Genomic DNA, 13,412 nt, shown 5'->3' with positions numbered 1-13,412 from the left:
GGAGTGAATCATTGAGTTACAGAAAAGGAGAAGTGAAGAAGTAGAGAGGGGGGGAGGGGCTTGAGGAAGGAACTGTCTCTCATTAATCCCTCTATGTTTTGCTCTGTAGAGATTCATCTGTGTTTTATAATTAAAGCGGCCTTGAATCAATTCCATCGAAGCAGATCCACAGAGATACGGAGTAAGCCTGGATAAATCGGATGTGCTCCGACGCCCACACACCTTCCCGCTATCCTCATCGTCATCTGAGCGCTTGCTCGGTGTGTGTGTGAAGGGAAAACAGTCAAATCTTCCAAATTCCGTCTCTCTGCCATCATCAGATGGCTCATTTTGGCGCGCCTCAGACAGAGACAGCGTTTCTCGCTCTCAAAAAAAAAAGGAGATCCCAGATCAATTCAGCAGCTCGTCTTTGATGCTTACTTCTGACATCTAATTAATGACAAGGGAGCTCATCTTCCACCCTCCTCTCCCTCTCCTCCCTCTCCTCTGCCACCCCTTCCTCTAACCATTAGTCAAAGTCTTTCTAGGCTCAAGTTCAATGTGTTTTCAGAGGTCAGGTGTCCCTAAGCGAGTCCCAGTCAGGGATGAGAGGAGCTGTGGTGGATCTCAAACTCAAACCGTGCACCCCCCCCCCCTCCCTCCCTCTCCAGCTGCATTTACCCCCCTCTTAGGAAGCTTCAGGACATGGCACTCTCACAGACAACCCAAGGGCCCAGGAGGGGCCCTTCTCTTAGGAGTCGCTGAGTAACTGATGCTCACACATCCACAGGAACTGCCTGAACCTCAGCCAAACACACAGGAACAGAAGGGCCAAGGGCACAAAACCACATAAAAGCATCTTTCTCTCTTCTCTCCGCCTGCTGTTTGCTGCCTGCACAGAGGAGGAAAAAACTGAGCACACAGTCAAAGTGGTCCAGCTGTGTTTTATTTTTGAAATACTTTCTCTTTGGACTTTTTTGTCCTTTGGACTTTTTTTCCTCCCTTTTGTGGGAAAGTCTTGTCCGCACCTCAGTTCAACTATAGTTTGAGCATGTTAGCGCAGATACATAGACACTAAAACAATTCACAAAAGCAAAAGCACGATGGAGTCCTGTGGGAGCTGTGTGTGAGAGCACATGAAAAGGTTGAAGCTGATCTTGCAGCCTAACATGTGAAACACGCACACGTACAAAATGCTCCCAGGACTACGGGGAGTTATCTAGCTTTACTGTGCGAGGCCACAATTAGCTCCAAATATCTCAAATGCAAAACTCATGTAATTTAAAATTGAAACTTCGGCAGAAAACAGGTAGGGCTGTGATGATTCGGCATATCTTTCAGACACTTCATTAAAAACCCTTAGATGATCTAGAAATAGAGTGGGTCGGCCGGTTAATCACACCTCTGGAGGACGGAGATGTAGAGGTAATAAATAGAGGAGATAGAGAGAGAGAGAGAGAGAGAGAGAGAGAGAGAGAGAGAGAGAGAGAGAGAGAGAGAGAGAGAGAGAGAGAGAGAGACAGAGAGAGAGAGAGAGAGACAGAGACAGAGACAGAGACAGAGACAGAGACAGAGACAGAGACAGAGAGAGACAGACAGAGACAGAGACAGAGACAGAGACAGAGACAGAGACAGAGAGAGACAGACAGAGACAGAGAGAGAGAGAGAGAGAGAGAGAGAGAGAGAGAGAGAGACAGAGACAGAGACAGAGACAGAGACAGAGACAGAGACAGAGACAGAGAGAGAGAGAGAGAGAGAGAGAGAGAGAGAGAGACAGAGACAGAGACAGAGACAGAGACAGAGACAGAGACAGAGACAGAGAGAGAGAGAGAGAGAGAGAGAGAGAGAGAGAGAGAGACAGAGACAGAGACAGAGACAGAGACAGAGAGAGAGACAGAGACAGAGACAGAGACAGAGACAGAGAGAGAGAGAGAGAGACAGAGACAGAGACAGAGACAGAGACAGAGACAGAGACAGAGACAGAGACAGAGAGAGAGAGAGAGACAGAGAGAGAGAGAGAGAGAGAGAGAGAGAGAGAGAGAGAGAGACAGAGAGAGAGAGAGAGAGAGAGAGAGAGAGAGAGACAGAGACAGAGACAGAGACAGAGACAGAGACAGAGACAGAGAGAGAGAGAGAGAGAGAGAGAGAGAGAGAGAGAGAGAGAGACAGAGACAGAGACAGAGACAGAGACAGAGAGAGAGACAGAGACAGAGACAGAGACAGAGACAGAGACAGAGACAGAGACAGAGACAGAGACAGAGAGAGAGAGAGAGAGACAGAGACAGAGACAGAGACAGAGACAGAGACAGAGACAGAGACAGAGAGAGAGAGAGAGAGAGACAGAGACAGAGACAGAGACAGAGACAGAGACAGAGACAGAGACAGAGACAGAGACAGAGACAGAGACAGAGACAGAGAGACAGAGACAGAGACAGAGACAGAGACAGAGACAGAGACAGAGACAGAGACAGAGACAGAGACAGAGACAGAGAGAGAGAGAGAGAGAGAGAGAGAGAGAGAGAGAGAGAGAGACAGAGACAGAGACAGAGACAGAGACAGAGACAGAGACAGAGAGAGAGAGAGAGAGAGAGAGAGACAGAGAGCGATAGAGAGAGACAGAGAGAGCGATAGAGAGAGAGAGAGAGACAGAGACAGAGACAGAGAGAGAGAGAGAGAGAGAGAGAGAGAGAGAGAGAGAGAGAGAGAGAGAGAGAGAGAGAGAGAGAGAGAGGGAGCTGCCATAAACAGATGAGAAACGAGAGCGATTTGGAAGGAGAGAGAATGTCTAAGGTCCGGAAGTCAACAGGGGAGTCCTGATGCTCATCTCAGAACTCCGCCAACACCTTTATTTAATTTGAATAGTACGCCCCCATAGTAAAGGCAGAGAGACAGAGGCTGGGAAACACAATGAGCTGTAATGAGTGTGGTCAGAGCCAAACAGATATCAGAACCGTGACAATGAGAACCTAAGCTTACCTTCTCAAAGACAGGTTTGTTGTTGTTGACGTCGTCCACGCCGACGATGACCTGGGCGGTGGACGAGAGGGCCTGGGGGCCGCCAGAGGCGTTGTCATCGGTCGCTGTGACGTTCAGGACGTACTCTACACCCTGGAGTCTGGGAGGTGGGCTGGAGCGCAGACGGATCAGACCTGCAACAACCAATCAGAGACAAGTTATGACCTCACCATGAACAAGAGGACCTCTGCGTTCGCCAGGTCTCCTGACTGACTTATATAGGGCAGCAAAAGCGAGAACATGCTGTTCTATCCGCTTTGGACACATTGTGCCCTTGGTTTTCCCTTTTACGGTGTATGAAACAGCATGAACTGAATTCAACTCCGGAGGGTCTGCTTGTGCTCCTTTCTTCGTGACTGACACATCTGGTGTGTAGAACAGCCGTGTCGCTCTCCTCCTCAACATCTCTCCCAGTGTCTTTGACACTTGGCCAGCGTGCGACTGCATCCAACAAAGGCGGTTGTCAATCCCACCTTCGGTGGTGCATGGACCAACAAAGGATGGCGTACGTCTGTTGTCCGTGTGACTGAGGTTCGTATAACCTCCGCGGAGAAGGTCCCCTCCCCTCGGTGCCTTGGTGACTTTTTCTTCACTTCCAATCGGCCGTAACCCTAATGTGGGCGTCAGATTTCCATCCCTCTCTCCCCCTCTCTCTCTTCCCGAATGCTTTTTGATTTAATTTTTTCCGTTCCATCCATCAGGCCTTTGGTGTTTGCTAACCGTGTGTGTGGGTTGCAGACACACTTAATACATTCTGTCTTATCTTCTAAGACTCAAACAGGCACAGATGCAACCGTTGGAAATGCACTGGGTGCTGTAAACATTTCCATGGCTTTCACCAGGTCTGCGTTGGATGGAATCATATTTCACCCTAACAGTGTTGCTCTTTAGAGACCAGTATGGTCTGTCTATCTCTGCCTAACAGGGTGACATGAAAGACATTGAGTGTCAGGGGAGAGGAGGGGTGAGACGAGGGAGAGAGGAGGGTAAAGAGGAGGAGGAGAGGGGGGAGAGGGTGAGGAGAGGAGGGTAAAGAGGAGGGAGAGAGGAGGGTGAGAGGAGGAGAAAGAGGAGGGAGAGAGGAGGGTGAGAGGAGGAGGAGAGGAGGGTGAGACGAGGGAGAGAGGAGGGTAAAGAGGGTGGAGAGAGGAGGGTGAGAGGAGGAGGAGAGGAGGGTGAGAAGAGGGAGAGAGGAGGGTAAAGAGGAGGGAGAGGGGAGGGTGAGAGGAGGAGGAGAGGAGGGTGAGACGAGGGAGAGAGGAGGGTAAAGAGGAGGGAGAGAGGAGGGTGAGAGGAGGAGGAGAGGAGGGTGAGAGGGGAGAGAGGAGGGTAAAGAGGAGGGAGGAGGAGGGTGAAGGAGGAGGGGAGAGGGAGGGGGGAGGAAGAGGAGGGTAAAGAGGAGGGAGGGGAGGGTAAAGAGGAGGGAGAGAGGAGGGTGAGAGGGGAGGAGAGGGGGTGAGAGGAGGAGGAGAGGGGGGGTGAGGAGAGGAGGGAGAGTAGAGGGGGAGAGGAGGGGTGAGATGCTGAGGGCCACACAACAACCAGCCATAGGGAATCTGGAGACATCCTGTCTACGAAATGAGGCAGGGTACGAGCGCTATGGTAGCACGGCTGTGCCAAGAGGAAAATGTAATCAATTATAATATGATGTGACAGCGTGGGGGCAGGGCATGTGTGGTGGGGATGGGCCACTAACTGCCATGGAGGAGGCTGCCTGGGAGAGTTTGTCAGAATGACTGGTTTCACCAGGGTGGACGGCCTGGACTAGCAGTACCACAGGCCAGGGAGCTGGTCCTATTAGAGACAGACTAGCAGTACCACAGGCCAGGGAGCTGGTCCTATTAGAGACAGACTAGCAGTACCACAGGCCTGGGAGCTGGTCCTATTAGAGACAGACTAGCTGCACCACAGGCCAGGTAGCTGGTCCTATTAGAGACAGACTAGCAGTACCTCAGGCCAGGGAGCTGTTCCTATAAGAGACAAACTAGCTGCACCACAGGCCAGGGAGCTGGTCCTATTAGAGACAGACTAGCAGTACCTCAGGCCAGGGAGCTGTTCCTATAAGAGACAAACTAGCTGCACCACAGGCCAGGGAGCTGGTCCTATAAGAGACAGATTAGCTGCACCACAGACCAGGGAGCTGGTCCTATAAGAGACAAACTAGCTGCACCACAGGCCAGGGAGCTGGTCCTATAAGAGACAAACTAGCTGCACCACAGGCCAGGGAGCAGGTCCTATAAGAGACAAACTAGCTGCACCACAGGCCAGGGAGCTGGTCCTATAAGAGACAAACTAGCTGCACCACAGGCCAGGGAGCTGTTCCTATAAGAGACAAACTAGCTGCACCACAGGCCAGGGAGCTGTTCCTATAAGAGACAAACTAGCTGCACCACAGGCCAGGGACCTGTTCCTATAAGAGACAAACTAGCTGCACCACAGGCCAGGGAGCTGTTCCTATAAGAGACAAACTAGCTGCACCACAGGCCAGGGAGCTGTTCCTATAAGAGACAGACTAGCTGCACCACAGGCCAGGGACCTGTTCCTATAAGAGACAGACTAGCTGCACCACAGGCCAGGGACCTGTTCCTATAAGAGACAAACTAGCTGCACCACAGGCCAGGGACCTGTTCCTATAAGAGACAAACTAGCTGCACCACAGGCCAGGGAGCTGTTCCTATAAGAGACAAACTAGCTGCACCACAGGCCAGGGACCTGTTCTGGTGCACCACAGGCCAGGGAGCTGTTCCTATAAGAGACAAACTAGCTGCACCACAGGCCAGGGAGCTGTTCCTATAAGAGACAAACTAGCTGCACCACAGGCCAGGGAGCTGGTCCTATAAGAGACAAACTAGCTGCACCACAGGCCAGGGAGCTGGTCCTATAAGAGACAAACTAGCTGCACCACAGGCCAGGGAGCTGGTCCTATAAGAGACAAACTAGCTGCACCACAGGCCAGGGAGCTGGTCCTATAAGAGACAAACTAGCTGCACCACAGGCCAGGGAGCTGGTCCTATAAGAGACAAACTAGCTGCACCACAGGCCAGGGAGCTGTTCCTATAAGAGACAAACTAGCTGCACCACAGGCCAGGGAGCTGTTCCTATAAGAGACAAACTAGACCACAGGCCAGGGACCTGTTCCTAAAACTAGCTGCACCACAGGCCAGGGACCTGTTCCTATAAGAGACAAACTAGCTGCACCACAGGCCAGGGAGCTGTTCCTATAAGAGACAAACTAGCTGCACCACAGGCCAGGGACCTGTTCCTATAAGAGACAAACTAGCTGCACCACAGGCCAGGGACCTGTTCCTATAAGAGACAAACTAGCTGCACCACAGGCCAGGGACCTGTTCCTATAAGAGACAAACTAGCTGCACCACAGGCCAGGGAGCTGTTCCTAGAGACAAACTAGCTGCACCACAGGCCAGGAGCTGGTCCTATAAGAGACAAACTAGCTGCACCACAGGCCAGGGAGCTGTTCCTATAAGAGACAGACTAGCTGCACCACAGGCCAGGGACCTGTTCCTATAAGAGACAGACTAGCTGCACCACAGGCCAGGGACCTGTTCCTATAAGAGACAAACTAGCTGCACCACAGGCCAGGGACCTGTTCCTATAAGAGAGAGCCTGTTGAAGGAGAGCGTGTAGCCTCAGGAGGACATGTCACATACTCCCAGCAGCCCAGGGAGACAATGGCTCTGCACACACACAGAATTATGTTGCACATGCGTGCCACATGGTGTAGTATTAACACATAGTCACGCACGAACACACACCCAGTGTATGCACACACCTGGGTGTGCACTCAGGAACATCAAACCAAAACATTGTGGAAGAATGTGACAAATTGAACAAAAAAACTGCCTGCGAGGCCTACCGTACATCAGTATCTATCTGGAGGAGAATGTCTTAAGATGACAACATCTCGACATGACTTCAAAGACTGCTCCGAAAAAGGTTCAGCCAGAGTTGAGAGATAGAAGGAAAAAGAGGTTTTAAAACATTCCAAGAAAAAAAGCATATCGTCCCTGTCTCTTCCATTCGATAAGATATGTGTCCCCGCAGTACGTGAGGGAGGGAATTGATGTTTGTGCGCATGGGTGTGTGCCAAAGAATGTATATGTCTGTGTGCTTGTATACATGTATGTGTGTGTTTGCGCGTGTCTAAGCATGTGTGTGTGTGTGTGTTTGCGCGTGTCCAAGCGTGTGTGTGTGTGTGTGTGAGTGTGCGTGTGTGTGTGTGTGTGACACCGTGCTGGGTCAGGCAGGCCGAGGCATACAGCAGTGTGCGTCACTGCACTTGCTCACCCTGCTAAACATGGTCGGTGAGACTCGGCCAGCACATATCATCGCACATCAAAGATGGAGAAGATGTTTCTCCAGGGGTCACTGAGCACACGTCGCTTCGTATGATGGAGGGGAGGGGGTTGGCAGGGGGGAGGGATGGGGAGCCGATGCCCCTCTCTCAACGCCAACTCTAATCATCGTCTGGCCCCAAAACAGAGGGATGAAGCCATGAAAGGCAGAGAAACTGAGGGAGGAACGACTACATTTGTCCCCTAGGGAGAAAGGGGTGAAGTATGGGGTGAATCAATGGGGGGAGGGGGGGGTTATATAAACCTCACATCACAAGCACGGCAAAACTCCCACTAAACTAGTGGCACTGAGGGAGGACGGCATGATGAACCATTACGGCTCCTACACCAATGGGGATTTCTTCATCAGCCTGCAGATGAATTGGAACACTTCTTCAATATGAGCTCTTCACAGACAAACAACGACGCAATAAAAAGGATAAAGGAGAAGGGTCGTTCCCATTAACCGTAGACATGATCTACCTGTTTATCGGAGTAAACATCCCCCCCCCGTGCTGAGAACGGAAGCTCCGTATTTATGTCTTTAATACAAAAAGAGGGTGATCATCTTATTGACTCTGCTGTTTGAATTCTTGAAACGGTATTAAATCTCAGGAAACGTATTCTACGCTGAGTTACAGTCAAATTAACACAGCCCATCTGTCCCCGAGAAAAAGAAATCTCCCATGAATGATTGAGGACATTTCGCAAAAGTGGAGGAGATTTGACGATCCGTGGAGAAGAAGTAATAAAATACTTTGATCTCTAAAAGGGAGGGAGAGTGATGAGATGTGGGTGGGGCTTGTGTGTGTGTGTGTGTGTGTGTGTGTGTGTGTGTGTGTGTGTGTGTGTGTGTGTGTGTGTGTGTGTGTGTGTGTGTGTGTGTGTGTGTGTGTGTGTGTGTGTGTGTGTGTGTGTGTGTGTGTGTGTGTGCGGAATATGTTCTTCGCCTCCTAAACTAACGAGTGCTGCGGTATATGGGTGTGAACAGTGAAGGATCTGAACGAAATAAGAAGCCGTGAGGAATAGTTTGAAATAGTTTTTTTTTTTTATATATCAATCAAATCGTCAGTTTAACGATGTGAGTAATACAAGGGTTAAACCCCTCTAGCGAGCCCAGGCAGCTCCATAGGTGAGTGTAAGAGATGATAGGGTCCAATAGTAGCGTGTAAACTGGTCATACAGTAGCTGCAGGATGTATACACTGATGCTAAGTCGGACCAGTCTGACAGTTACACGACCGTGAACAGGAAGGAGCTCGAAGACTATCACAGGGGCACCATGGGATGTGCATGAAAACATTTGACCATGTATAATAGTTACACATTACAATATGCATGTTAGAGGCAAAAAAACACAACGCAGAACAAAATGCCACCCAAATGTGTGAGGACAGTGACAGAGTGCTTCTGCAGCCTTTTAAAGCAATTGAAGTGACATGGATGAATAGCAGTTTATTAGTTTTGTTTACCAGTCAGGGTTATATGGCATTTATTTCTTTATATGGTTGAGAAATCTCCCCTTTCTGCTGACAGTTACCATCAGTGGAAATGAACAAAGGAAATTGCACCTTGACGATCCAGATGAATTGAATTTGCCAAAGTCATTTTATTACCCTTTAATGTGATATGCAGATTCAATGGTGCAATTTACCCAGGGTGGGAGGGCTATGAAATTAGTTGAGTCCTTTAACACAATTTTCAATTTCAAATGGCTTCCTTGGTGGACTTAAGGCGGGACATTGGAGCAAACCTTTTGCTGACATCTGCAATGACAAAATCAGCCGCGCTAAAAATAAACAACAGCTAAAGTGTGTCTCATGACAGTTCATTTCACCGGTCTAGTGAAATATCGACAAGAAGGGACGGGGACGAGGGAGAGCAGCGGGACTCACTGAGGAAGAGGAAGGGAGGGGCGTAAACAATATGTCTCACCTTTCTGGCTGTCGATAACAAAGTTGCCCTCGTCGTTGCCCGTTGTGATTCTGTAGGTGATTCCATCGCCGTCGGGGTCCTTGGCAAGCACCGTGGCAACCAGGGTGTTAGGCCCGGCGTCCTCCGAGACGAAGGTCCGGTAGCTGTTGACAGAGAGAGAGAGAGAGAGAGAGAGAGAGAGAGAGAGAGAGAGAGAGAGAGAGAGAGAAGAGACATCCCAAAGTCAACACCTTTCCTCGCGTCTCCCCAGCAACAATCCAGGGTGCGAGAGCGAAAATGAGTGAATAACACACCAGGCTGCAGACTTGTCACATTTGAATCACTTTAACATTTCAAACAGATTGATGAATGCATGTTAGGAAGCTGTTGTTGGGAGGGTAAAAACAGAATTGGTTGAGTGTATGATATGTTGGGCCTCGGTGGAGACAACCTGAGTTCTGATTCCAAATTCTAAGGAGAGGGTAAACAGCTGTTGGCAGCCTGTCACAGTGGAGGGATAACACAAAGTGGCTGGGGTGGAGTGTGAAAGAACGAGTGACTTGGATGACAGCGTTGTGAGGAACTCTGGAGAGAATCAACCAAGCCCAGCATGTCATACAAACACACAAACAAACCCCTACTGTATACTGCAGATAGAACTATACAGTACATACGCCAAATACAGAATACACAAATAACGCATGAACACCTTAATCTCACACCGCCAGGCACGTTCGTTCACCCTGGTTGATTCACGCGTAAAGACGATCCCAGACGGGCGGCGGCAAGCGGCGAAGGTCTCACAGACTTCAACTGGAGTAGGCTGCCAGGCGGCAAAACACCAGCAGTTTTGCATGTGGCCGTGGCGGTCCCAAAAGTCTTGAGCGGCCCGCCGCGCACCGTTTACCCCGAAGGGCATCGTTCATGCAATTTACACATAATGCACATACGGTACATGTCACCGAAACACAAAAATCATACAGACCAAACCATGTGTATCCTAACACAGACATCTGCATTGCCAAGTGAGAGGACTCCTGTCATACATGCACATTTAAAAAGTAACCAGTAAGTAAGGCCGGTCCGAGCCAGAACAGCCAATAGGGGTAACAGCCATATCTCCTGTTTACCTAGCATGAGGCAGCTTGATGTACAAGTACAGCACACCCCATAAACAAGACGCTAGTCTGTCATAAGGCCTTATTGCTGAGTGCCGAGCAGAGAGGCATCAAGTCCCATTTTTTGTTGTATTTGGTATGACCCCCCCCCCAATCTTGCAGTTTCTCATTTGAATTGATTAGGGCCCTGCCAAGTTGTATTTCAATGGGAATGCAGGCATGACTGTATGGAGCAACGACTTATGCAGAACAAATAAAGAAGATTTAAAAAGTCTTAGAAAAGGATTATCAACTACAATGATACATTCAAAGTGAAAAACGAAGTCAACTGATCGGTGATCATGTCAAATGGAGAGAGGTTTGGCAAAGGCAGGAGAAAAAGGGACAGAATGATGGTGACAAGGAAGCAGAGAGTAAGAGACAGATTAGCTGCACCACAGGCCAGGGAGCTGGTCCTATAAGAGACAAACTAGCTGCACCACAGGCCAGGGAGCAGGTCCTATAAGAGACAAACTAGCTGCACCACAGGCCACATCCCATGGTGCCCCTGTGATAGGCTTCGAGCTCCTTCCTGTTCACGGTCGTGTAACTGTCAGACCGGTCCGACTTAGCATCAGTGTATACATCCTGCAGCTACTGTATGACCAGTTTACACGCTACTGTTGGACCCTATCATCTCTTACACTCACCTATGGAGCTGCCTGGGCTCGCTAGAGGGGTTTAACCCTTGTATTACTCACATCGTTAAACTGACGATTTGATTGATATAAAAAAAATATATATATTTCAAACTATTCCTCAGGGCTGACACTCAAGGCCACTGATTATTGCACATACAGTATATTACAGTCCACAAAATGACACTGAAGACACAAAGCCATATAGGAAATAGGGATTGTGCACGATGGAGGGCAGTTATGTCTTTTCTCAGTCTATTCCATTGGTTAACCCTTGGCCCGGGACCCTAGATTGGGACCCCTAGACTGGGAACCATAGACTGGGACCCCTAGACTGGGACCCCTAGACTAGAACCCTAGACTGGGACCCCTAGACTGGGAACCCTAGACTGGGACCCCTAGAGCAAGCTCTAGGACTGGCTATGTTACACAAGCTCCAGGACTGGCTATGTTACACAAGCTCTAGGACTGGCTATGTTACACAAGCTCCAGGACTGGCTATGTTACACAAGCTCCAGGACTGGCTATGTTACACAAGCTCCAGGACTGGCTATGTTACACAAGCTCCAGGACTGGCTATGTTACACAAGCTCCAGATAGTAATGACAGAACAGAAGACGGTCCATTACTGCTGTTAAGTAAATAGGATTAGTTTTATACCCACAGTAAACTAACTGTACTGTACAATTTGTGGCCTTCAAATCTAGCAGGCCTGTAAATGTCAAGAACACTTCCAGACCTTTACACTGATCTGAGAAAAAAAATCTATTTACTCTCCTCTACACGGGAACACGCATAAAGGTAAACAGACGGCCATGCTCCCACTCCCACAGACTCCCACTCACCCCCCCCCCCCATTCTCAGAATCACTCGTGCTGTGTACGATAGTACACACATAAAGAACTGTACTTTATTTCAAGCAAACAGTCATAGTGATGCAAAAACAAACACATTCCCACACACACAGAGATATAAGCCCCACGGTCTTCCCATCTGTCTCTTTCACCAGTCACCCTCCCGCTCCATCTCTATTGAAATGTTCCCGTGGATGTGAGCGCGCCTAACAACGGAAAGACAAAACAGGGCCTCAAATGTGGGCACAGTATGTTGTCGTTCATCATTCCTCCCACGCTCCACTCTGCTCAGAGCTAGTGGACGCAGAGACAGGACAGAGGAGCGACTCACTCTGACAGACTGACAGAGACGGGCTCTTCTACCGAGCCAGCGTGCTCGGTCCGTCCGTCGGCCGGTCTTGTCTGTCTGTGGTCTGTCTGTCTGTCTGTCTGTCTGTCGGGAGTCCGTCTGTAGTCTGTCGGTCTTGTCTGTCTGTCTGTAGTCTGTCTGTCGGGAGTCCGTCTGTAGTCTGTCGGTCTTGTCTGTCTGTCTGTAGTCTGTCTGTCGGGAGTCCGTCTGTAGTCTGTCGGTCTTGTCTGTCTGTCTGTAGTCTGTCTGTCGGGAGTCCGTCTGTAGTCTGTCGGTCTGTCTGTCTGTAGTCTGTCTGTCGGGAGTCCGTCTGTAGTCTGTCGGTCTTGTCTGTCTGTCTGCTACTCTCTCCTCCACTCCTCAGTCAGTATAAAGGAATCATTTTGCTGGGTGGAGAGGGAAAAGCACTCACAGCATGAGCATGGCCTCTGAGAACATTTCCTTTATGTTCCTATCCGCCCAATGCCAGTGGATGGAAGCTGCTCAGAATTTCTCTACAATGAAGATCTGCTGTATATTACCCAATCAAGATGTCATTTCTTCAGTCAGTAATGAAACACACTTTTCATGTGTCATATATTGTTTACACAAGAGCATTATGCACCATTTCCATGGAAACCATTGTTCCAGTTTCTTTCTTTCATTTGATTTGAATTGATTAGGGCCCTGCCAAGTTGTATTTCAATGGGAATGCAGGCATGACTGTATGGAGCAACGACTTATGCAGAACAAATAAAGAAGATTTAGAAAGTCTTAGAAAAGGATTATCAACTACAATGATACATTCAAAGTGAAAAACGAAGTCAACTGATCGATGATCATGTCAAATCAGTTGTCTGACAAATGGAGAGAGGTTTGGCAAAGGCAGGAGAAAAAGGGACAGAATGATAGTGACAAGGAAGCAGAGAGTAAGATGGACGGGTGTCCGGAGAGTGACAAAGGTGGAGAGAGGGGACCGGTTGTACTCGTCATCCGGTCCTTTCCCACACAACTGATTGATAGGTAACACATTTCATGCTTGTGACTTATGTCCCCGCTTGCAGACCCCCTCCCCCCTCCCAATGCCACCTGCCTGCTCCAACACCCACCGCCACGGCACAACAGACACCTGCGACCTTTAATCTGTCACCAGCCTCAAAGAGCCTTCGTTTCCCA

General features: G+C 49.3%; 1 protein-coding gene across 1 annotated transcript in view; it reads right to left on the bottom strand.

Annotated features, from left to right (window-relative positions):
- LOC118394137 (neural-cadherin-like) overlaps positions 1-13,412 on the bottom strand; it is a 192,308-nt gene that overhangs the window by 86,855 nt on the left and 92,041 nt on the right. Inside the window, exons 7-8 of the mRNA XM_052462059.1 lie at positions 9,281-9,423; positions 2,956-3,128 (exon numbers count right to left, since the gene is read on the bottom strand). Coding sequence (XP_052318019.1) covers positions 2,956-3,128; positions 9,281-9,423 — 316 coding nt within the window. The remainder of the gene's footprint in view (positions 1-2,955; positions 3,129-9,280; positions 9,424-13,412) is intronic.

Source organism: Oncorhynchus keta, chromosome 14 (genome assembly GCF_023373465.1).
Source record: "Oncorhynchus keta strain PuntledgeMale-10-30-2019 chromosome 14, Oket_V2, whole genome shotgun sequence".
NCBI classification, from domain to species: Eukaryota; Metazoa; Chordata; class Actinopteri; order Salmoniformes; family Salmonidae; genus Oncorhynchus; species Oncorhynchus keta.
The sequence above is the reverse complement of the archived record's forward strand: the minus strand, read 5'-3'. Positions and strand labels throughout refer to the sequence as shown.